Source organism: Euwallacea fornicatus, chromosome 21 (genome assembly GCF_040115645.1).
Source record: "Euwallacea fornicatus isolate EFF26 chromosome 21, ASM4011564v1, whole genome shotgun sequence".
Lineage (NCBI taxonomy): Eukaryota > Metazoa > Arthropoda > Insecta > Coleoptera > Curculionidae > Euwallacea > Euwallacea fornicatus.
In genome coordinates, this window is record NC_089561.1 from 2,110,950 (window position 1) to 2,133,387 (window position 22,438).

Consider the following 22,438-nt stretch of genomic DNA (forward strand, 5'->3'; position numbering starts at 1 on the left):
TATCGTTAAAATCCGGAGTTTCACACAATAAAATTTTTATCAGTAAAAACAATTAGTCGCCATTCCGTCAAAAAACGATCTGATATTAGAATATTAATCATTCAAGTTGATGAATTTATTAGATGCTACCATTTGTCTAGCCCAACTGGCACATCTACCATAACAGTGAAATGTGGCTTTAGAGTTCATCCTGTATATGTCCCCAAACCTCCATATCTGACGTACCTACATCCTCCATTCAGTTCTTAATTTTATGCATATGAGTGTTAAATAGGGAAATGGGAGAAACGTGTAATAACTCTATTTAAATTTCCGAACGTGAATGTCTAAAGAGTTTCCGGGCTCTAAAAGGGGATAAATGACGCTGCCCCGAATTTGCATACATCACCCCCATTTGACATACACAAGTTAATTTATTCATCTCTCAAATTCCGAAATTTAATTACGTTGGAAATAAAATGATACTGATGACGAATTCGGATTAATTCAATTTCTCACATGAGTATACCATATTCGAAATTAAACAACGCAATCTAGTACGAATGGAACTCGAAATAAGTGTCCCTGTCTGCTGAAAGCAGAGCTCTTGAATATTCATCGATCAAGTACAATTAAAATATTTTAATGAAGGGAAAACGTCACAGGTTGCAATCCTTGAGGGCTTCAGAGCAAATTGTACATGTTTTAAGTTCGAATAAGTTCATAACGGAACTCGTGATATTGTATAATTATGCAAATTTTGTTGTAGCAATAATCTCTCCTTGTTTTACCACAGTTTTAATTCCGATGTTTCGACAACCCCGCAATTTTAGCATTTCGTTCGTCAAAGGGAAAAATAATCATTTTGCAAATTTCTTGACAAAATAATGGCTAAGTTTTATTGCTGCGCATGTAAAAGTTCCTCACAATAAGCACCGTAAACCCCGAAGCTTTATCTCCTCTGCATCACATTAACGAGCGCCTATTTTCGTGCAAATTACGTATAAATCGTTCACTCCAATCAACAGGGCTTTAATTACCCGAGTAATTAATAAAATGACAGTCTGCCATCGCGCCATTTTCTACCCTCGAGGTTCATGAAAACGGCTTTTGAGCCGCGACGAATCCCTCGTTTTTGGCACATTTAAACACCCATTTGATTTATATTCTCTCTCGGTAAAATTTTCTCTTCAGGAGTGTGTTTTAAGCTCTGCATTTTACTGACTGATCTAAGATTTCAGGGATGGGCCATAATAATTTGCAAGTCTGTCTCATGTTTTACACCCGGTTGCCGTTTCCTCCCTTGATCGCTTTTGTGGAAACTCCTTCATGCAGGCAGTAAAATTTCTTGGCCTGCCAACTCGAAATGTCTTGGGCTGAAACGGGGATAATAGAATAGTTCCCAAGTTTTCGACGGGTCGGAAGCACAGGGTATTGTATTCCTTATTGTGATGTGTCGGATAGCGGAACGAATGGGTGTCATTTTGTTTCAGACGCTCCGGTAAATGCCAGAGTATTTAAAACTTCAGCTACTTCAAACAGAGAGGTTTATTGTATCATACATAAAACAGTGAAAATATGTTGTATTGATGCTTCAAGTGCGGACACGAGCTGGCGGGGGCACAAAGGGACGCAGAGGCCTCAATGGGCGTAAAGGAGTCGGCAGTCCTATAGGCTAAAACGGGACATAAACAAAAATGCTCAAATTAAAAATTTTCATATTGCAACAAATTATTTTTTTCCGTCATTATATTGTCAAGAAACGATAAAAAAAATTCTAAAATAGTGATTTTTTATATTTTTTTGTTACCTTCCTTTTCAACAGCTTTTTCTTAAAAAAGAAAGCATCAGTGGCACAGCACAAGGCCAAAAGCACGACTACGAAAATTTCAAAAATTTTCATTTCGGTTTGAGCTCAATATCGAGTCACAAGTAAAGTTTCATGCAATGTTAACAAATTTCTATTGTTGCTCTTAGCCTCACACGATGAATATATATATATATACCTAGTTTTTTATTTGCTTTTTTCACGGATGTTTAACTTTAATGCTCAGACCCAGCCTTCGTCCCAGTAATAAATTTAATGTTCAAACGCGGTTATAGTTTATGATGTGCATACATGTATGAGGTATAACATATCATCATCCTGTGTATCAAAAAAGGATCGTTTTTGAACATGGGTATATTAGCATTTTTTATTATTTTGCAGAACGCTATTGCCCCCTGAACTATCTCCATGATGATATAACACCCTTTATAAACAACAAGTAGGGGAATGATGTACGCGCGCTGTTACCGCCAGATTCTTCAATAAATAAAACCAGAGAATTAACATGTTATGCAGAAGTAGGTCCTACTCCACATACACGTGGGAATCGAGACCTCTCCTCAGATCCCTCTCATTAGGACACATTCAAACTAATTCCGCATTACATTATCCCACTTCTGATTCCTGATTAAACATTACATGAGACGTCAGCAAAGTTGACGAACGGGGGTTTCTCTAATTCCAATACTTTCCCCTGGAGGGTTTGAGTGAAACAATCTTACTCGAGTTGCTTATACAGCAACGAAGTCAGCGACGTGTGACATATAGGACTAAATAACATTCATTCCAAACTTCCTGGCAATTTGCATAAAACTCGATCCAGACTGTTTTGGAAACACTATACACTCAGGAATTTATTTTTCGTATTTGTCTTGGATAAGCAGATGGGACTCCATGCCATGGAGCACAAAGGGCTTTGGAAATTCTGGAAAATGGCTAATACTAGGGGTATATGATAATAAAGAGGTCTCTAAGGAGACGCAATTTTTGTCGCTTTAAATTGCTGTACGTTATTGCTGGGCTAAAAATTGACCCAACCGGGGGCGGAATGAGTTTTATGTGTCTTGGGATTAGCTGGAGATATATTAGAGTAGTTCAGGCATATGCGGGGTAATTTGGTTTTATTTAGGGCGCCTTATCTTAACATCGTATTGGACAGGTCCTATGCCCGGGGGAGGGTGGAATGGATTGCGAAATGAGTCTCGATGAATAAGGGTTGAGCACCTCAATTTTTGAGCGAACTGATTTTTGTGGATTTAAATGAAATGCGGCACCTTGAAAATTTCAAAATTTTCTTGAAAATTTCCAAAGGGGAATAGTATTTACTTTTTGCCACTTGTCAAATTTTGGCATCCCGAGGATTCGCGGAAAAATTATTAAAAAAATACTAGCACAAACCGGACTGTAGCTTCTCTTTTAGTTTTCGAAACACAGGGTTTATTTAACACTTTTTACAGTTGTTTTCCTGCATTATAATTACGAAAAACAATTCGATTTCCCTTAAAGTTCTCCTAATTAAAAATTCAAACTTTATAGGGATTGCTTTGCAACATGCGGCAACGCTGCGCGCATTATCAGATTCGAATTTGCCCATGACCTTCCAGTTCGTAACAATTGCTTGAAATAAGGGTTGTCGCAAACGTTGATATTGTACTCTTACAGTATCTACATTAGATCATTAATTTCCGTCAATATGTGTCAGGTTGGGAAGGAGCCAAGCACAACAAAATGTTTTGAAATTATGTGGGTGATACAGGTAAGTTCCTGCTGCATATATTAACTTTGGTTCCAAAGGCTCGAACCATTTTCTGATTCTAGTACAACTAGCCTAAATCTAGTACATTTCTGACCATTGAGGGTTGCTATTTCATACAAATAGTTTTAATAAACAGCTATAATTTAAAAATATTGTCCTAGCTAAGTTCATTAGATTTTATATATGTAAAAAACTCTGACAGCAGGCAGGAATTCTAAACGTATGGCGGTAATTGAGCCATTTACCATAACCGTCAGTTATCTTTACAACAGTTTAATATTTCCGATTTTCATACGAATGTTATGAATTCTTACGCATTCTCATAAGTTTCCTTCTTCGCAGATTCCATTTAACGAAATCAAAAATAATTTGTTCATGCGCAGAAACAATAAACCCGTTATCAAGCAGATAATTTTCAATCCTCAATGGTGACTACTCCAGGTAAATTACCAAAAATATATTGCAGTAAATCATGGGTAAGTACCTTACTGGTACCCTTACTGGTAGTAAACACCCATTTTAATCATAGCTAATAGCTAATACTTTTCCACTAATACCATCCTTCCACTGACTCGGCCTTTATATTAATTTCCAGACTTCACAAACACCCTGTTCTTTGTCCAGCAATCTACCCTTGAAAAGCTGAAATGCAGTCAATGCCATAATCTCCTCTCAGTCTTCCCAGTCTATAGGAACCCTAAAGGCGATGCCATATGTGGTCGATGCCCCACTGATGTAACTTTCACTCGAGATCAGCTCTATGAACATGCAGTTGAACTCCAAAAGTTCCCATGTATTAACCGCAGATATGGTTGCCTTGAGGCCCTCCTTCCCTGCCATATGTCAATCCATGAGGAGAAATGCAGATATAAGCTGCATTTGTGCCCCACCAGAGTTTACAACAACTGTCATTGGGAGGGAAAGTTAGAAGACCTTGTCAATCACTTCGAGAAACATCATCCTGCTTTTATACTGAATGATTGTAGGTTTGAAGTGGATTTTGTCAACAATCACAGTGAGCAGTATTTAATGTCCTTTGCGGAGGAGTTATATATTGTAATACGAGAGGCAAAATCTACTGACAAGACCTTTTCAGTGCAAGTAAAATATTTAGGCTTTAATTTAGATGTGGACAATTATAATTATGAATTGACACTGGAGAGCCCCAAAAAAATTTACAAGTTCGTTCTGGAAGAAAAAGTTGGATTTCAGCTGATTTTGCAAGAGAAAACTGTTCAAGAAAAGCTCCACAATCCTACAACTATTATTGCTTCTCTAGCCATCAAGCAAAACTCAAAATTACCAATACAGTCTCAAGACGAAGAGTGCATTGAGGACGAATATGAAACTGAGAACCTCAAAGATGTGGAATGTCCTGTTTGTATGTATCATTTAGTTCCTCCCATATATCAATGTGAAACTGGACATAGTATTTGCAAGGACTGCAAAGAGACTCAGGAAGACTGCCCCACATGCCATGCCTCCTTCAACAGAACCCAAAATTTTACTTTGGAAAGAGTGATCATGAATATGATCTATCCCTGCAAACACTTTGGGTGCAGATTCAAAACTGAGGCCCGAAACATCAAGAAACATGAGGCTACCTGTCTTTTTGGCCCCTTTACTTGTCCTTTGCAAGACTTTGAACAATGCTCAGTTCAAGTTCCGTTATCCAAACTCTTTGAGCATATTAAGAGTAAACACTATGAGAATCTGCTTGAGCTTGACACTTTAAGTATCCCCTTCGATTTAGCTTTGGTAGATGATATTGAGGAGGGCTATATCTTGCAGTATGGTTTACTGCTGTTCAAGCTAAGTTTTGTGTACAAAGTTGAAGAAAAGAAATTTAAATGGGCAGTTCATTTTGTCGGCCCTGCTGATGAGTGTGTAAAGTATAACTTTGAGCTGGAGATCGTGGATTGCAATGAGAAAATTAGGCGAATGTATGTCAAAAGCAGTTGCACTCCATTATGTGATAAAAACGACGCTTTTCGTGATACTGGCGAGTATGTTTACCTGCATTATGATCAGGTGACCAAATTTATCAAAAATCACCTTACTTTTAGAGTATTAATTAACAAGAAAGAATGATTACAATGTTTAAATTTGTATTTTTGTATTAAATGTTCAAATAGATAAAGAAACATACAAAAATAATATAATATTAAATAAGTTTATCATTATTACTTATAATTTATTTTCCACCTAACAGAAACTGTAGAGGAAAATTAACTATTGAATGTCATCTGACAACATCGCTCTATGCACACCTTTTAACTGCTTTTGATGATCAACAGGACATACGTTAGTTATTAGAAATGAATGCGTCCACATTTCGGAAAGAGATAGAAATACCAGAGGTGTGTGAAATTTAGAGTCGCGTAACTGAACAACAGAAGTCCAAAAAATAGGTTCTGATAAGCAATTTTTTACTCTGTATGTTTGATGTTTTTTACTAATGTGCGCGATTATTAAATTCACAACTTCCAAAATCAGTCCGGAATAGATAGTATTTAGTTGGTTGTTGAGTAGTCGAGAAGCGGGTAAGTTTTATAGGTTAGGTATCCTTGGAATATTCCTTTATGTTGAAAAGATTTTAGTATCTTTGATGGCATTGAAAAAGCATTATTTAATGCCATTAACAACTATTATACGTGGTGTATTTAGCTTTCCGTCAGTTTCTTTGTTATTGAAGATTTAAGTATGAATTATTTATATAAACAGTTTAATTTTTGCGAGACCAGCCGCGGAAATTATTTTTTGTTATCTGATTTAGTGCCATCTATACTCTATAGTTGGCTTCAAAATCTTGCAAGATGTCAACATTTTTTGGTTATGTACCACTTGCGGTTTCTCCCCTTTTTAAATTTTTTCGGTTCACAGTTATTGTTGCAATAATAACAGTCGACTTCTCGTATAAATAGTCATAATTCTCATACACAGTTTCCCCCCTGTATTTGGTGTATGTTGCGACCAACAGACCTTGCCAACAAAAGGAAAAACTGACATTTGACATGAGATTATTGGGTGCGTAAAAAAGATACTATTAAACCTAAAGAGTATTGAACAGTATTGCAATTTTTCTATTTATATACGTACACACAGGCCTCAAAGCCTCACGATATTCTCAACGGCTTATGCAGATTTTTAAACTTCTAAGGAAGTTCCTGCTTGATACTTCTTAGTTATTATTGCTACTAATTTACATGGTAATCAAATAGAGCAAGCAAAAGCCAATTTTTAGAAATAAGTCGCTCTGATATGCATATTATTTGGTATACAAGTATATAAATCTTTTCCACACTTTTCAGCAAGAACTACGTTAGACTTATAGGTCTCGGGAACGTGAGCAGTGTGTCTTTGCTATACACTTTTGCTATCTGCATTGCTCAAAAGGATTTAAGAAACAAACATATTTTTGGCTATAATCTTTATATAATGACATTAATTCACATAAAATTTCTTTCTACGCGTTCTGTTTCACACCAGTCGCGTTGCCTTTAAATATGAGGTGGAAATCCAAACTGACAGTCATCTGCGAATAACACACATTGGCCCAATCTTCTAGACCCCCATTGTTGGTGTTCATTCGTCCAAGCCAATCGTCGACGCAGTCCAGGAACCTGTATTGGGTGACGAGAGTGTAGTCCACATTTATTTAATCGATTTCTAGCAGTTTGGTCTGAAATTAACACCCCGTATTGGCTGTACCGCGTGTAGGTTTCCAATCTCTCTAGCAGTGACTCTTCTTGTACGCCTAGTTTGCATGACCAGAAAATTATCTAGCGCTGTTTTTGTAATACGTGTATGGCCATTATGGCTCTCTGTCATATCTCTAGTTTTTTGGTATTTTGCCCACAATCGATTTATAATCGACCGAGACAGATCAAACAATTTTTTTATTACAAATGTATCAAATATGAGAATTTACAAACAATTGTCCTGGTTATTTACATTATTTTGAGCAGTATACATCTGCCACCTTCACTTTAGACACCCTGGCTGGTTTTGCGTGATTTCAAATTAGTTTTAAACCCTTTGATTAATAGCAAAGCCGAATGTTCATTGTGTAGGAAGACTGATTTGAGTATTCTTAAGTTGATGACCTTTCCACTTTTTACACATTTCGAACGTGTTTCCATCAATATTTATACGAACTCTCTAAGTTTTGAACCTAATCTAAAAGCATTAAAATTAATAGTGATTCAATCGAGAAAGCAATTAGGCTTTTTTGGCAACGTATTAAACTGCGAAGTGCTACCTGTAAAAATGCAAGAATGTAATTATAAATCTACTACGTATTCCTTATTTGACATTGCTTTAAAGAATTGTAACTCTCAGATTTTAGCTAAGAATCTCAAAAATTGTAGAAGCAATTAGGTAAAAAATTATTAGAAAGTTTTACTTTCTATTTCCTAAGATGAAAGTCATGGTATCTGGATCAAAATATTAAGAAACGCGGAAATTAAGTGTAAAACCCTCTAACGCGAATCATTAAACAGAATGAATGACTGCCAAAAATGTTTATGAAAATTCCTAAATATGAGGAACTAAAATTCCAACTCAAGACCTTTCACTGTCTTTATTTCCTTGCAGGGTGAGATCACCATCAACCATGCCGTCGAAGTTGTTTGCCCCATCAGAATTAATTGGAAAACTAATTTGCAGCATCTGCCAATTGTATTTGTCAGTATTTCCGATTTACGTTAAAAATAATGGTGAAATGCCCATTTGCGGACGGTGTAAAATCCCCAATGAAGACGAGTATCTTAGAGATGAAGCCTACGAGGGGCTTGCCCAGTATTTGCTATTCCCCTGCTCAGAAACGAAAAATGGCTGCAGCGAACAACTTACTCCATTTAAACTTAAAGATCATGAGACTTGTTGTACTTTCCGCAAACTAAAGTGTCCAGCAAAGAACTTTTCTCGGTGCAACTGGCAAGGCCCCAACAAAGATTTGCTTCAGCATTTTGAGGTGTCGCACGATAGCTTGGTGTTAGTCGACAGGAAATTTGAGCTAAATTTCATTAACAGTGTCAAGGAGAGCCTATTGATTCCGTTTGACAATGAAGTGTTTATCCTTAAGAAGGAGATCGATTGTAGACATGGCACATTTGTCTGCTCAGTGCAGCATGTAATTCAGCACGAAAGTCCTGAAAACTATAAATATTTTGTCCGAGTTGAAACCGGGAGTTCCACCTACTACCACAAGTTTCCAGAGCGATCCACTGCGGCCAATTGGGAGGAACGCACTAAGTTTACAGTGGAGGAGGTCAGGGAGAAGCTGCATGACCCCCCAGTGATTGTTGCAGTCATCGAAATAGTAAAAATTACTGCCTTGGAAGAGCCACTAATCATGCAGGCTGAAGTAAAGAATCCTGAAGTAGACTGGGAGTCCCTGCGCATTCTTGAGTGTCCAGTATGTTTTGATTACGTGCTTCCGCCAATCTTTCAATGCTTGAACGGACACAGCATTTGCTTCATGTGCAAGCCGAAGCTGAACGACTGCCCTTTATGTCGAGGTCAAATAGGGACTACCCAGAATTTCGCTTTAGAGAAGGTCGTGGAGAGGATGATTTATCCCTGCAAATATCACAAAATGGGCTGCTATGTGGCTCTTAAATCAGGGGAAGTTAGGCGCCACGAGGGGTCATGCGAATATGGCCCATACGATTGCCCAATGGAAGAGCTGGAGAATTGCAGAGCCAGATACAACAAAAACGAGATTATTTCTCACATGGAGAGTGTTCATAATAACTACATATTGAAGACGGATAGGGTCAATATTCCTTTCGGAAGCGGGGATCAATTGATCAACAGACTTTTTGTTATCAAATACGCGAACCGTTTGTTCAAGGTGACTCTATCGTTAAATTGATGCTTAAAAGCGCTATTTTCCGTCTTTCTTTAGACTTGTTTCGAATACCGAAACAACGAGTTCTACTGGGCCTTGCAGCTGATCGGGCCTGCGGAGGAGTGCAAGAAGTTCAGATTTGAGCTCGATATCATCGATAACTCGGACAAGAAGCTGCGGCAGTATGCCAGAGGGCTATGTGTGCCTGTCACGAAGGTCGCTGAGCATTTCACGAAAAAAGGTAGTTACATCAAATTTTCTAGAGACCAAATCGACGATTTTATCGACGAGAACCTATCCTACAGGGTGCGCGTCGTTAAAGATTAGAGTATCGGCAATAATGCCGTATTAATGTTCCCGTTACAAGCTGCTTAATTTGATTTTGAAATTTTACATTTTTTAATAAACTTTCCCGTATATTCGTGTCGTGTTAGTTATCGAGTCATGATTGTTTCCTTTGCTAGTGTAGGTAAATTAATTTATCAGACCCATCATTGCCAATCATAAGGAGGGGGGAAAACAACAGTGTTCAGCCACATGTTACCTCAGGGTGATTTATGGTGTCGTGACAAGACAATCACATCGAGCTCATATATGCAAAATAATGATTTTTTAACGAATCCCTGTAGCCGAAAAAGTTACAAGTCGTTTGTCAAAATCCAAAATTGGATGTAGCAGTTGCAGTTTATTAAATTTTTAATACTCACAAGCTCGCTCGCAAGCCGGAGAAAGAAACATGATAAATTATTTTTTTTCCCGATGTTTATTATGAGCTGAAAGCCCTTTAAGGTTTATCTTTCGCTCTGATATTCAATTTAACTGTAGATATTGGCTTTGCCTTTCCGTATCGAAAAACATTTGACATGCATTTCAAAGCCCGTTGAATCGAAAGTAATAAAATAACTAGATTTTCTTTGAGCGAATCTCCCCTTCTTCTGCGGATGATGATAGTAAATCGAGTCAAATATCAAAGGTAACGTTTTCAAATGGAATGACAATGATGCCCGGATGTGGATTGGAATATGTATTTTGGACATTTTTGTTTGTCGTTCGTGCGTGGCTTCGCTTGATCGTAAGAATGTTAAGCGTTTTGATGATTTTTCTCAATTTGACCTTCTATCCAATCGCCCATTTTGCACGCTATTCTAAGCCATTAAGTTGGCTAAAAAAATTTTAAATAAAATTTAAACATGTTCCGATCAGTAATCCGAGACTATTCCGAACGGTTGCTCTTAAAAATTTAAAACGTGCACAATCGGCACTGCACCAAAACCGGGATTATTCCCTATTCAGCCCCCGTTGTCCAGCGTACGTGCCGGTGCTCATAATCCACTAAAAGATTCGCTAATTCGGCTATTTTGTCCACTACGTGATTTCTTTCTCCCCGAATCCCTCTTCATAACTGACGATGAGGGTCCGAAAACCGCGCCACGAATGCTTAATTAATAGGTGATTATATTATTTAAAATATCCGCTTTTAAAAATGATACAGCTGAACAGGTAATCAAACCCTGAACGGTCCTCAATTTTCTACATTGTCTACTATCTTTTCTGAGGACTTTTTGAGAAATTTTCAATCTAAAATTTACTAAAAAAGCCAAAAATTGCCGTTTTAGGAAACATTTTGTAATTTTATTTAATTCGTCAGGACTTCTGAAATGCGCAGAACGTGGCGCGAATTTCCGAAAGTTATTTGGCACTCGAATTTTCTACTTTGTTTCCTTAGAAGTGCACGAAATCTTATAATTTTCTGAACATATTTCTAAAATTTCACGAATTTTCAGGATTTTTCGGGATTTCCAAATGGCAGAATATGACCTGAATTTTTCAGTTCCAAAGCTGTAGATATTGAGACGTTTTTGTCTTCTTTGCCACAACGTCAGCAAATTCGAGTTTTCGTTTCGGCCGTGAGAAACAACGTTTTTGCTGGTAAGGGGGTAAAAACGTAATTTTCTTAGATGCACGGGGAAATGGGAAGTACGTAACAAAAAGTGTGTAGGTATATGTTCTATAGTATTCAGGTCCGAGGTACCCACGACCCAAACAGAGACACGTAATCGCTGACTAACAGCAATACGATAAATACCCACCAGACCAATGCAAGTGCAACGGTTGAGTCACGGTCAAGGTCCGAAAAAGCCACATCTCAACCGTGAGTCATTTTTGTTTACAGCGCAGGCATTTGCAAAAAATACCCACTTGGGAGCCATTTTCGGAGTGAAGAATGCCGTTAGGGGCAGTTATGAGCCACTGTGATCTACCGAATGTTCCTTCCCGTGACATACCTGTTTTATTCATCACGCTCCTTCTTCGAGTTTTCGGTCAACCAATCGTCGAGGGCCTCCAATCCTTAATTAATCCGGATTTTCTGAAATTTAAATGTCCAGCTTCGTTTCGGGAAATTCTCTTCGTAGGGATAAAATTAATTTTTCCACCACAACGCGTAACTAAATGAAAAAAGGAGGTCCTGAAGACCCTTTCCGTCCTCCGGGATGGTCCTGCGGTGCGCTGCCATTAACACGCATTTTTAATTTATAAGAAATGGCCCTAAATTGAATGTGCCCTGCATTTTTCTTTAGTTTTATTGCCTAATGGCCAAGTTTAACGACCGCCGAGAATTTTTTATTGCTCAAAAAAGGAAGATTTTTATTAAAATTTGCCCCGTAAATGAGCTTCTGCTAATGACGGTCATGCCCCCTCATGTGAATTTTCAATTAATTGTTTGCACGTGACGATGTCCATATACAACAGATTATAATAATTAAACCATTAGACGCCCTTTATTTAATCCCGCCCAATGCCATATCGCACATTTCCGCAAAAACAAATCACCTTTACGACTAAAATCGTCTTAAAACTCCCGTGTTCCTGGCCTGGATGCGGATAATGAATAATTCACGTCGAAATTAGGGAGGTATGCGTAATTCCGCATTTATCGCGACACGCAAAGCTTTGATAAATAATAGATTACCCCACGTGTAAATCATAAGGAACTACGCAAGTTTCGGTAGTTTCGTAAGTGCACTTTGTTATTACCGTGTTCTGCTTTGGGCCCGGATTTTGAATATTGCGGATTTGAGCCCCTCGAGGAACCGCGGTTGAGAGATTCGGTTCGTTGAGTTTGTCACAATACATGCAAATTCGCTGCGAGGTTTCAACTGATGGGTAAAACATAAGATGACAAGTTTTGATCATGAAATTTTAGTTGAATGGGAACTGATTATCCTACACGATTTATATTATATTCCCGAAGGTATCAAAAAATGGGTCTGCTAAAAAGAAACTATTCGCTAATAACGTTCGCATTTCGAAGATTATTCCCCCTGCCGGACCCCTATACACGCATACACACTACACACCCTTAAAGATTAAGTTAGAAAGCCATCAAGTTCGCTAATGGCATGGAAATTGGAAATCACGCACGGAGCTATTCTGAAGCCGGTTAATAAGACAGAGCTAATCCTATCAAGAAAAGCCACGGTTCCCTTTGTTTTCCACAACTATGTTACTAATTGAAATGCGTAATATCCACGGCCTTTGTATCGTTGAGGCCGCTTTGTGTGGATGAAACTATGGTAATGATTTTCGGAAGGCTGTAACCTGTATTTTAGGGTTTTTTCAGTATTTTGGGAGGTTAAGGATTGAAGTAAAAAGTGGAACACAAAAGACGCTCATTAGACAATTAATATGCTATATTTTCTCTCCAAATATAAATTCATCCAATAAAGGTTTTGGCGGCGTCTAACCGCCGACATTTGCTTGTCGTTGCTCTGATTCCGAAAAAATACTGATCTAGGGAAGTTGAAATTGCCTCTACGCAAATAATATATACAAGGAAACTCTGTGAGATGCATCCATAATGCTCGATCAACTGAAAAACACTTAATCTCCATAACTTTTTTGTACGTTTTTCCATTTTTCCACCAGTTGTGATACTCCTTTCTGTTTCATTGTTAAACCCTGCGCCAATTTTACCTGAAAAATTACCAACAAAAAAATTGAAAGCAACAAAAGAAAATGCACATCTGTACCCTCTTCTTCTTTTTCTTAACCACTTCCGTCGTGCTCTGTTGAGCAACAGCCACCGACGCAACGTCCATCGGAGCATCCTGCGTTGTAGGTGAGCGGGAATTTGAATTTTCAGTACTGACTTCAGCTATTTCCGAATAGAAGGAATCCAGAGCGGATATTAAAGAGTCCGAGGATTTGGGCTCTACATTCTTTAGCAATAAAAATATCCATCAAATCCCATAAACGGGTCAGTAAACAGAACTTACGTTTGATTTGGGGTAAACGTCAAGCACCAAATCGACCCCCGGAGGGAGGGGTTGGCGGATTTCTAATAAGGGAGGTAACGGAGGTTGTATTGGAACTGTAGATGCTAAAGGGAGAGAAGCGGTTGAAATTATTCTCATAGTAATTTAAAAAAAAACTATAAAATCGAGGAAAGTCATTTATAGATGGATCGGAAATCCGAAATTAGATGGGACTGTTTTTCGCACTGTTATTAAACACACGCTTAAAGCAGTGATGTGAAACTTTTAAAGCGTCCCTTGTAACCCTCACTAGGCAAATATTGAAAAAAGAAACATGTTTTCATCTCTCTCTCTCTCGCTTAAGTGGGAAAAGTGTGCCTTCACAATTGTAGTAGAGCTCGTGTATCTGCTTTGTTTACGCACCTTGGTGTCACAAGCGGCAACCACCGATGCATTTACAAGGGGCATTCGCATCGTAAAAGTTAATTCCGTTAGAAACCACGAAAACCATCACTAAATAGTAGTTACAGGAGTAAAAAGACATTGCGATAAAATATTTTCATACAGAGTGTTATGATCTATCCTTAGGTAAGGCAACCAAACATAGAAACCGTGTTTAAATAGAAAACCTTTAGAGGCCGATTTGGCCTCAAAGCATAACAGAAACGCTTGCAACTTTCAAAACGGCCTCATCTTGGCATCAGCTGTTTCTCTTACCTGGAACGTCAGTATCTCTCAAGTCCTGACTGATCAACGGGGGAGGTGGAGGCGTGGGGCTTCGTATATGAGGTGGTGAAGGCGCAAGTGGCGGTTCCGGAGGTAAGTGCGGTCCAAACACCACAGGTGAGGGTGGTTTAACTTCCACAGTTACCGCGCCTAAATCCTGTGGGGGTGGAGTGGTGGATATGTCCATGGCGTCGTCACACCTGGTGACGTCAGGCTCCGGATAACGCCACTGGCTCACTCCGGTCGCTTGGTTTTGATAGAAATAGCGTTTGTGTGACCTAAAACAGCAGGCAAAACCCGAATGATAGGAGGCGAAGTGGGTTGGTTGTAGGGGTTGGTTATAAAAACCCTGGTATTAAATTTTTTTTGTTTAACGTGGATTTTAACTTATAACAGGTTGTAAATCGAAGACTTCGTTTAGATAGGTATACTCTACCTGACTGCATCGTTTTAGATCATATTAGAAAAATCTTTGAAATTTATTTCAAATCAAAGATCAGACTGATTTAAAAAGAAAATCGTAGTTTAATCCACGCAGATGGCATCAGCAATAAAATCCAGTCGAATGGCATCGTTTGTTGAGGAAACCTAGACATAGAAACGTACGATAAAACACCTAATAGTTTAAGTGACAAAGAAAGAAGAATAGAATTTTGGATTTTATAACCAGACATAAAGCGAGGCGAGTTAAATATAAATAAATAAATAAATTAATCTCCCATTTAAAGTTCTATCAACACATTAAAACGTATCAACTTTCCCATTACTTTATATCTGATTTCCATAAGAACTTTTATGCAATCTGCGTCATGCACAGTATGGTCAAACAAACATCGAAAATTATAATCTCTTTAACTAAAATCGTTTCAATGCGTTCATGTTGCCTGACCATTCTGTTTGATGATTTATGACTATTGTAGAAGATACATACTAGAAACTCATTGCACTTTGAACTATTTTCTCCTCCACTAAGCACTGTAGGAAATTAATTAAGTACTAATTAAATCAGGCTTGACCATCACCGGATTGCCTGGATCGCTTGCCTGACTGATGCTTATGGGCAAAATTTAAAAAATACCTAGTGGTAAAACTCAACATTTTAATAACTTAGCCGTTGTGGTCTTTCAAATGCCTTATTCATGTATTTTCGACATTGGGCTATTTAGGATCAGGATATATCTTAACCTAAATTGAATGTCTTCAGGATCGTCAATTGAGAACGGAGTCAAGTAAATTTTACACGATTGAATATAAATTAATAAGTGAACCAATGCAAAAGGAATATAAATTTCAACAGTTTTTTTGTCAATTATAGGCCCAGAAACAACTTTACGCTTTTAATTAATTTATAATAAGAGAATTTAAATTAAGGCTAAAACATATTCTTTTCCAAGAAACGATATGAAAGCCTTATTGTGAATGTTCTTTTTACCTGAAAGTAGTATCTTGTCACTTGTAAAGTTTTCAAATTAAAATTTTAACCAGGTTGAGAAAGTAACATCTACATCTTTAGATCAAAAATTTATTAAAATATCTCAGTTTTAAAATGGCACATAGTAATGAAGAAATTATACATTTAGTCACATATCCTTCATATTGTGCAAGGACGATGTTTAATGAATGGTGGCGAGTTGAAGACCATTAAACTGCCTATTTCGAATTAAAAACGCCAGCATTTAGGCTATATTTTAAGCTTTCTCAAAGCTGAAGTATATGGCTGATGCTCAAAAAAAGTAACAATACTCAGACCGAATGGACAGTATCGGACAGTTAGAGCCAACATATATTATTTTACTAAAGGTAGGAGAAGTCTTTTTCAATTATTAACGTCTTTACCACCTACTATTATTGCGCAAAAATAACACTTGAGTTTAACGAGGGTAATATATGTTTATTTGACATATTGATGGATTATATGTACAATGGTTCTTTGCCGGCGAATCGACACACGTGTGTCCATCTACTCTTTCCAGGAATTTAATTAACTTTCTTTTCATGTAAAAAATATAAATTTGATATAATTTGTGACCTTTCGTGATCATTATGCTTAGTGCTCTGTCTGTTCAAGGTTTGAATGTTACTACTTTTTGAACCTCAACCATATATTCCATCTTTGAGTTAAACTAAAATTTAGTCGAAATGTTAGCGTGTTTCGCTGGACTACAAAGGAATTTTGTTTTCTTCAACCTGCTACCTATCCCCACTATCAGCGCTATCACATATAACAATTTTATTTTATACAAAAAATATCAATTACCTTTAACAATATGAGGATGGAACGAATGTAAATTAAAACCTAATAAATAAACTAATAAAATCAAAAATCTCCTCACCTTCACAGCCGTATTGGTCCCCATATGTTCGGTCACGTCCACTTTAAACTGGCACACTACAAAGTTATTTCGCCCAGAGACCAAAGGATTAACAACAATCGATTTCGCGGGAATAATCGAGGATTAAGGTTCAGGTAATGTCGGAAATGCTGTCTCTCAAGGAAAAATCACTGACTTAAATAAATACAAGTGATTCGTACCTATCCCACTGTAGGAGCCACCCTTCAGGAGCTGCTTCTTTCTCTAGTTTCACTAGTTCGGAGCACATTTCCTTCAGCCATTTATACAGGTAAGAAAGTTTAAGGCCGCCTTCTTTCATTGCCAAAAACAAAGTCTGAAATGACAAAAAAAGAATAAATAAAATCAGCCTTTACAATGAATTCCCTCACCTCTGCTTGGATCAGCATTGCTTGTACTGGCAAAACAGGCTCCCGTCCCTCACCCAAAAAAAGCAGCTTCTCTTTAAGCACCGTATAATCGCCCTCAGTCTCCCTTTTGTCAACTTGCCCTTCCTCATCACTCTGCACAATCTTCCTTTCCCCCTCTACAGGAGCAGGAACTAATACATCTGCCTTAACAAACATAACCCCCCCTTTCTGGAAACCTGGATATGCTTTAGCTGTGCTCAATTCTTGCATCATAATTTCTTGGTTATTTGTATTATCTGTTTTAAAACTCAAACTTGTAGACTCAGTTTCTTCCCATTTGGGCCGCTTGAGTGTGTTTACCAAGGAAATGCCTATACGACGCTTTCTTTGAAAGGCTTTACTGTCAAATTCTGTGCTTTGAGCATTGCCCTCTGGGAGGTTTGCATTGTCATTTGCCTCAGAGTCTGGACTGATAAAATCTTTTACATCAATAGGTTTTGTTATAGGAAACAGGGTACTGTGTGCAGTTTCTGGTAATGGTGGGGGGGCTGGGAATATGGGTTTTTCTTCGTCAGATTCACCACCAGATGACTCACTATTATACCCTAACAGTGTTTTGTAACAAAATTTTGTTTTATGTTAAAATATTCATTACTCACCTGCTACTAGAGAAAAGGTAGAAACTGGTTTTAAAGTATCTGTTTTTTTAATTATCTGTTCCACTGTAGATGGGACTTCACCCCCTAAATTCTTCAGTTCTTTTGCTCTTTGTTGTATTTGTTGTAACAGATCAATTTCCTCCTCATCTTCCTCTGCATCAGAGTGGATGTCTCCTTGCTTAAAAGTTTCAATAAATCTTTAATTTGCATTCTTTTGATGGTCAAGGGGTATGGAAATTTAATTTTTTGTTGTGCCTCAGTTATTGCGAATTCTCTTACCAATAAATAAGGATAACTCTAGCAATAAATTTCATCATTGGCAGAATAAATTTGATCCCTTCAGATTGAAAACTTACAAATCATAAGTTGGTTTTTAGTAAAACAACTTCTAAGTATTTTGTCATCACTAGGGAATATAAGAACAAGTGTTTTCAGAAGGAAAATCTAGCTTTGATTGACTCTTATAAATTGAATTGGTGAACCAATTCAGTTAATCAATCCCATTGATTGAAACCAACTGACATTGACCAATCTAATCTATAATATATATGATCATAATTTCTAATAAGGTTTAATACTCCTAGTAAAAGAGCAATCACAAAAAATTGTTACTTACCTTTAATGATTTTCCTACAGGTTTGACCTCTTTTTGAGACAAATTTTCAATGATTCTAACGGGAGATTTCTTTTCAATTTGTGATCCACTATGTTTGGATAGTAATGCAACTGGTTCTGCCTGTAAGACTTCATCTTCAGAATCACTTTCTCCTCCATACTCAGTTATAAGCTCAATTTTCCTATAAAACCAAGAAATAACCTATGGTACTACAGCTAAAAATTTACAAAAACATACTCATCTTCTGAGTCACTAGATTTCTGAAATGGTGGAGGTTTTTTTACTGGTTTTGGCTTATTTTCTTTCAGTATTTCTGGCTTTTTTATTGATTCCTGTATTGAATACACTTTCTGCTTGACGTCAGCATCAACTTGAGATGTAACAGGAGAAATTGGTTGTGAAGCAGGAGGAACAAATAATTCTATCTTTCTTTTTGCTTTCTCAGCCCCATGTTTTCCTGCACCCGCTTTTTTATTAGAAGGATCTGCTGGTTTATATGATTTGGGGGGTACCCATGTTACCTCATCTGTTTCAGTGTTCCAAAAGTAGGAGTAACCAGTAAGTTCATCATAGCATTCTTGCCAGACTAAAAAGTGAATTTGCTCACGTGTATGTGCTCCTACTCGTGAATAAGAAGGTTCCCTACCTTCTTCTTGTGCCTTGAAACTGTTGTTTTTGGTGTTGGAAGATAGTTCGTTGATTTCATTCAAGAAATCGCTTACACTGGCATCCATTTTATTGCAATATAGCTATATTTGGATCAAGCTACTAAAACACGTGAGGATGAGCTCGTTTTCAGTTCAGGAAAGATCGAAAACAACATAGAATAAAATTGAGGTAAAATTTGTAAAAAAAACTCAATAATACCGAAAGGTCAATAAACACAATGTGATTGACATTGACAATAGTGACTGAAATGTCAGTTTTGAGTTTTCTTTATATAGAAAATATGCTCACATGACCGAAATGAGGAAACACTATAGTAATAGTCACGGGATTCAGAAGTCTACTTTGCGTTTTAATTTGACAGTGAGAGAAATATAGTTAACTTTTACTCATTGTAAGCAACAAACAAGGACAACTGCTTTCATTAACCGTATGAGTCGCAAAATTATCTCCTAATTTTACATCACGACTCCTCAATGAATACATTTTACAAATTTGCAAAAAACTCGGAAACATATTGCAAATTTTTTTCTTTATTGCTACATTAAACATTGTCGTACGTGAAGAACTGTTTGGTGAATTCAATAAAATGTCCATTTAAATTAAATCCACCAAACTATGGCTGTTGAATGGTTACCTCTTGCAATTCTTACTTGCATAATAGCTATATTTTTGTTATTGATCCTTGCTATCAAATACCATAAGGAAAAAGGCAGAGGTAAGAGTTTCAAATTCAAGTTTAAATAACCTAGCTTCAATTATCTGTTACCAAGGCTTGGAACAAAGACCCAGACCCCTGCTTAATAGACAGCAAGATGGTGTTCCGAGAAGAGCAGCTGCGGCCAGAAATAGAGGAGCTCGGTTGAGGGCCACTGGTATAACATGGTTTAGAAACATTTCATTACAATCAATAAGTGAATTTTCACAGCGGTTCAGGAGAGGAATGACAATTCTGACCAGGAAGAAGAGCCTGAGAAGCCAGAAATTGAATTACCTGATGGTAAGATTGGGGCTAAAAAACGAGCTAAACTAGAAGCAAAGGCTGAGAAAAAAGCGGCAAGAGAGGCTGAAGAGCATCTGAGAGCTGAAAAGTGATTCTGCAATTTTTTATTAATAATCCATTAAACCTGATTTTCAGGAAAAAGCAGGCTGATTTAGAAGAAGCTGAGCGTCTGAAAGAGAAAGAGAAGGAAGAGGCATTGGAAAAGCAAAAAGAAGAAGAGGAGCGTAAGGCAAGAGAAGAGAAAGAAAGAAAAGAATATGAAGAATACTTAAAAATGAAGGAAGCCTTTCAAGTGGAAGAGGAAGGTTATGAAGAAGGTAAGAACACAACTCTCTTGATATACAGAACACTAAAAAATCTTATTATTATAGGAGAAGAAGAAGATGCCCAAGACTTGCTGCAGGAATTTGTAGACTACATTAAAACAAATAAAGTGGTTATAATTGAAGATCTTGCAGCTCAATTCAAGCTGAAAACTCAATCTTGCATTGACAGAATTAAAGACTTGCAAAACTTAGATATTCTTACTGGGGTTATAGATGATAGAGGGAAATTTATATATGTTTCTAAAAATGAAATGGAGGCTGTTGCCAAGTTTATTAGGCAAAGGGGAAGGGTGTCTATAGCTGAACTTGTGGATAGCAGTAATCAACTAATTGATTTAACCCCAGTATCTCAGGTTTAGTGGATTTATTTAATGTAATGTATGGTGTTGTCTTAATAAAATTATTATAACAACAGTGAGTGATTTATTTACATGCTTTTAACTGAATATTTAATCTTCATCCTCTGCAGACATTTCTTCCTCACTGGTAACATCTGGCTCCTTAATATCAGTAACGCATTTCACACAATCACATTCAAAAATGTAATTTTCTTTCAGGAGTTTTTGCCTGGAGTGTCTAGATCTGCTAAGTTCACAATCTCCCAAATAACTAATGCATATTTCTTCATTGGGTTCAATATCTCTGAGGGCAACAAGAGATAATCTATATCAAAGCAAATAATTCATGAACTCTGCAAAAATACATTCAAGATTTCTTTCATACTTAAAATTATTATGCAAAAACTGAATTTCAGCGTTTGGGTCGCAACTGTGATTGGCGCAGCTTTGCTTTAAGTATAACCCAACTCCTTCATTATTTAAAAAATCCCCAGTGTGGTTCTCAAAATCATCATATATTTTTTCTATAAAAGAATTAATTTCTTCTTTTTGAGTAGGTGGTAGATCCAGTTTTTGTACATTTTGCCTCCATGCACTAAATGGACTTGACCCAATACCTTGACCATTTGTGCCTTTAAGCCAAAAGTTAGTAATATAATTCAATAATTTGAAACTGTAATAAACACACCAATCAAAGCTATAAGACTCTGAAACCCTTCAGAAGTCAAAAATTGGCCAATTTTCTGATCAGGCAAGGCATTTACAATCATTTCTCTTAGTAAACCTACTTGTCCAATAAACTTATCACCTAAAAATTTGTGAGCCAACTCTGCTTCCTCATTGACTGTCCTGTGACAAAATCCCAAAGTGGTTCGAATAGCTTCTTCACTATTTGGGGCCTGCAAAATCCTGGCTAGTAGCCTTACAATGAGGAATATAGAAGAGGTTTCTGGGGGATAATGCATCTGTCTGCAAAAAAAACAGCAAACTGTTTTTTTCTAGCTTAATAAAGTTTCAATAAAAGAACACACTTCCAAGTTTCTTCTAATTGTTCTAGAGGAAGCACTTTGCTTCTATCAAGTGTTTGTAAACATATCACTTTATGATACTGTTCGAGTGCAGTAGTTCTGCACCATTCTGAGCAGTACTGGATACCACAAGCTGGGCAGCTGGTTATTTCTAGTTGTTTAGTTTGACAACATTCAGGATATGGAAGTTCTAGCAGGGGGTTTCCAGTAAGACGTCTCACATTCTCCTCTGCTGTTTCCAGAGGTCTGAAATTTGCTTCATGTAAAGCAGTGTAATTGTTGCATTAGCAACATATAAAACCTCAAGCAGTGATCACAGGCTTTGTATTTGCAACAAGCATTCCATGAAAATTGGCAGGATACCAGAGGTTCTTCCTCAAAGATTACTGTACCTTCTTGGATATTTGAGGTTGCACACAAGCATTTACCCTTAATAAAATGGTTGCAAGATATTTATTGAGTACATCAGTTAGAATACACATTTACCTTTGAAGATGGTAAGTTTCTTATTTCAACGTTCATTGTAACAGTTGAAAATGCCTGAGAAATGAAAAGACAAACATGCAGCAGTAAACAACACCTTGTATTTAAAAATGTGAGGTTATATATTTCTAGATAGAGGTTTTATGTCCGACATGATTTTACTCCGTAGGAATAGGACTTTTGTTTAAATAGTCGGAGAACACCAAGCAAGCAATTTGA

At 37.2% G+C, this 22,438-nt stretch overlaps 5 protein-coding genes and 1 long non-coding RNA gene across 8 annotated transcripts; 3 read left to right on the forward strand and 3 right to left on the reverse strand.

The window, feature by feature from the left end:
• Window positions 1–1,512: 1,512 nt before the first annotated feature.
• On the reverse strand, window positions 1,513–1,951 carry LOC136345912 (uncharacterized). The gene is made up of 2 exons (XR_010733221.1): window positions 1,790–1,951; window positions 1,513–1,654 (listed from the first exon to the last, which is right to left on the reverse strand). It is a non-coding gene; the product is annotated as an uncharacterized lncRNA (long non-coding RNA).
• A 1,727-nt stretch (window positions 1,952–3,678) lies between these two features.
• On the forward strand, window positions 3,679–5,746 carry LOC136345902 (uncharacterized). Of its 2 annotated transcripts, none has more exons than XM_066294588.1 (2): window positions 3,679–4,039; window positions 4,159–5,746. In XM_066294588.1, exons 1-2 carry the CDS (start codon window positions 4,036–4,038, stop codon window positions 5,652–5,654), a joined length of 1,500 nt encoding a protein of 499 aa, XP_066150685.1. In that variant the 5' UTR covers window positions 3,679–4,035; the 3' UTR covers window positions 5,655–5,746. The 2 variants fall into 2 exon arrangements, with proteins under 2 accessions (XP_066150685.1, XP_066150684.1); XM_066294587.1 differs by having other exon boundaries at window positions 3,679–4,004.
• Window positions 5,747–5,912: 166 nt separating this feature from the next.
• LOC136345901 (uncharacterized) lies at window positions 5,913–9,836 on the forward strand. Of its 2 annotated transcripts, none has more exons than XM_066294585.1 (3): window positions 5,913–6,106; window positions 8,160–9,420; window positions 9,475–9,836. In XM_066294585.1, the coding sequence occupies exons 2-3, from the start codon at window positions 8,179–8,181 to the stop codon at window positions 9,742–9,744; spliced, it is 1,512 nt and encodes a 503-aa protein (XP_066150682.1). In that variant the 5' UTR covers window positions 5,913–6,106; window positions 8,160–8,178; the 3' UTR covers window positions 9,745–9,836. The 2 variants fall into 2 exon arrangements, with proteins under 2 accessions (XP_066150682.1, XP_066150683.1); XM_066294586.1 differs by lacking the exon at window positions 5,913–6,106 and adding an exon at window positions 6,438–6,590.
• Window positions 9,837–13,091: 3,255 nt separating this feature from the next.
• On the reverse strand, window positions 13,092–19,265 carry LOC136345899 (formin-binding protein 4-like). Its single transcript, XM_066294580.1, has 10 exons — window positions 19,022–19,265; window positions 18,613–18,961; window positions 18,376–18,556; window positions 17,760–17,937; window positions 17,122–17,705; window positions 16,933–17,066; window positions 14,391–14,677; window positions 13,695–13,798; window positions 13,449–13,637; window positions 13,092–13,392 (listed from the first exon to the last, which is right to left on the reverse strand). The coding sequence occupies exons 1-10, from the start codon at window positions 19,107–19,109 to the stop codon at window positions 13,300–13,302; spliced, it is 2,187 nt and encodes a 728-aa protein (XP_066150677.1). The 5' UTR covers window positions 19,110–19,265; the 3' UTR covers window positions 13,092–13,299.
• Window positions 19,266–19,457: 192 nt separating this feature from the next.
• Window positions 19,458–20,784, forward strand: Ddrgk1 (DDRGK domain containing 1). Its single transcript, XM_066294603.1, has 5 exons — window positions 19,458–19,759; window positions 19,815–19,916; window positions 19,970–20,132; window positions 20,180–20,361; window positions 20,416–20,784. The coding sequence occupies exons 1-5, from the start codon at window positions 19,660–19,662 to the stop codon at window positions 20,727–20,729; spliced, it is 861 nt and encodes a 286-aa protein (XP_066150700.1). The 5' UTR covers window positions 19,458–19,659; the 3' UTR covers window positions 20,730–20,784.
• Window positions 20,720–22,422, reverse strand: Smyd5 (SET and MYND domain containing, class 5). Its single transcript, XM_066294590.1, has 6 exons — window positions 22,223–22,422; window positions 22,038–22,165; window positions 21,740–21,982; window positions 21,397–21,677; window positions 21,094–21,340; window positions 20,720–21,033 (listed from the first exon to the last, which is right to left on the reverse strand). Exons 1-6 carry the CDS (start codon window positions 22,256–22,258, stop codon window positions 20,820–20,822), a joined length of 1,149 nt encoding a protein of 382 aa, XP_066150687.1. The 5' UTR covers window positions 22,259–22,422; the 3' UTR covers window positions 20,720–20,819.
• Window positions 22,423–22,438: the final 16 nt, after the last annotated feature.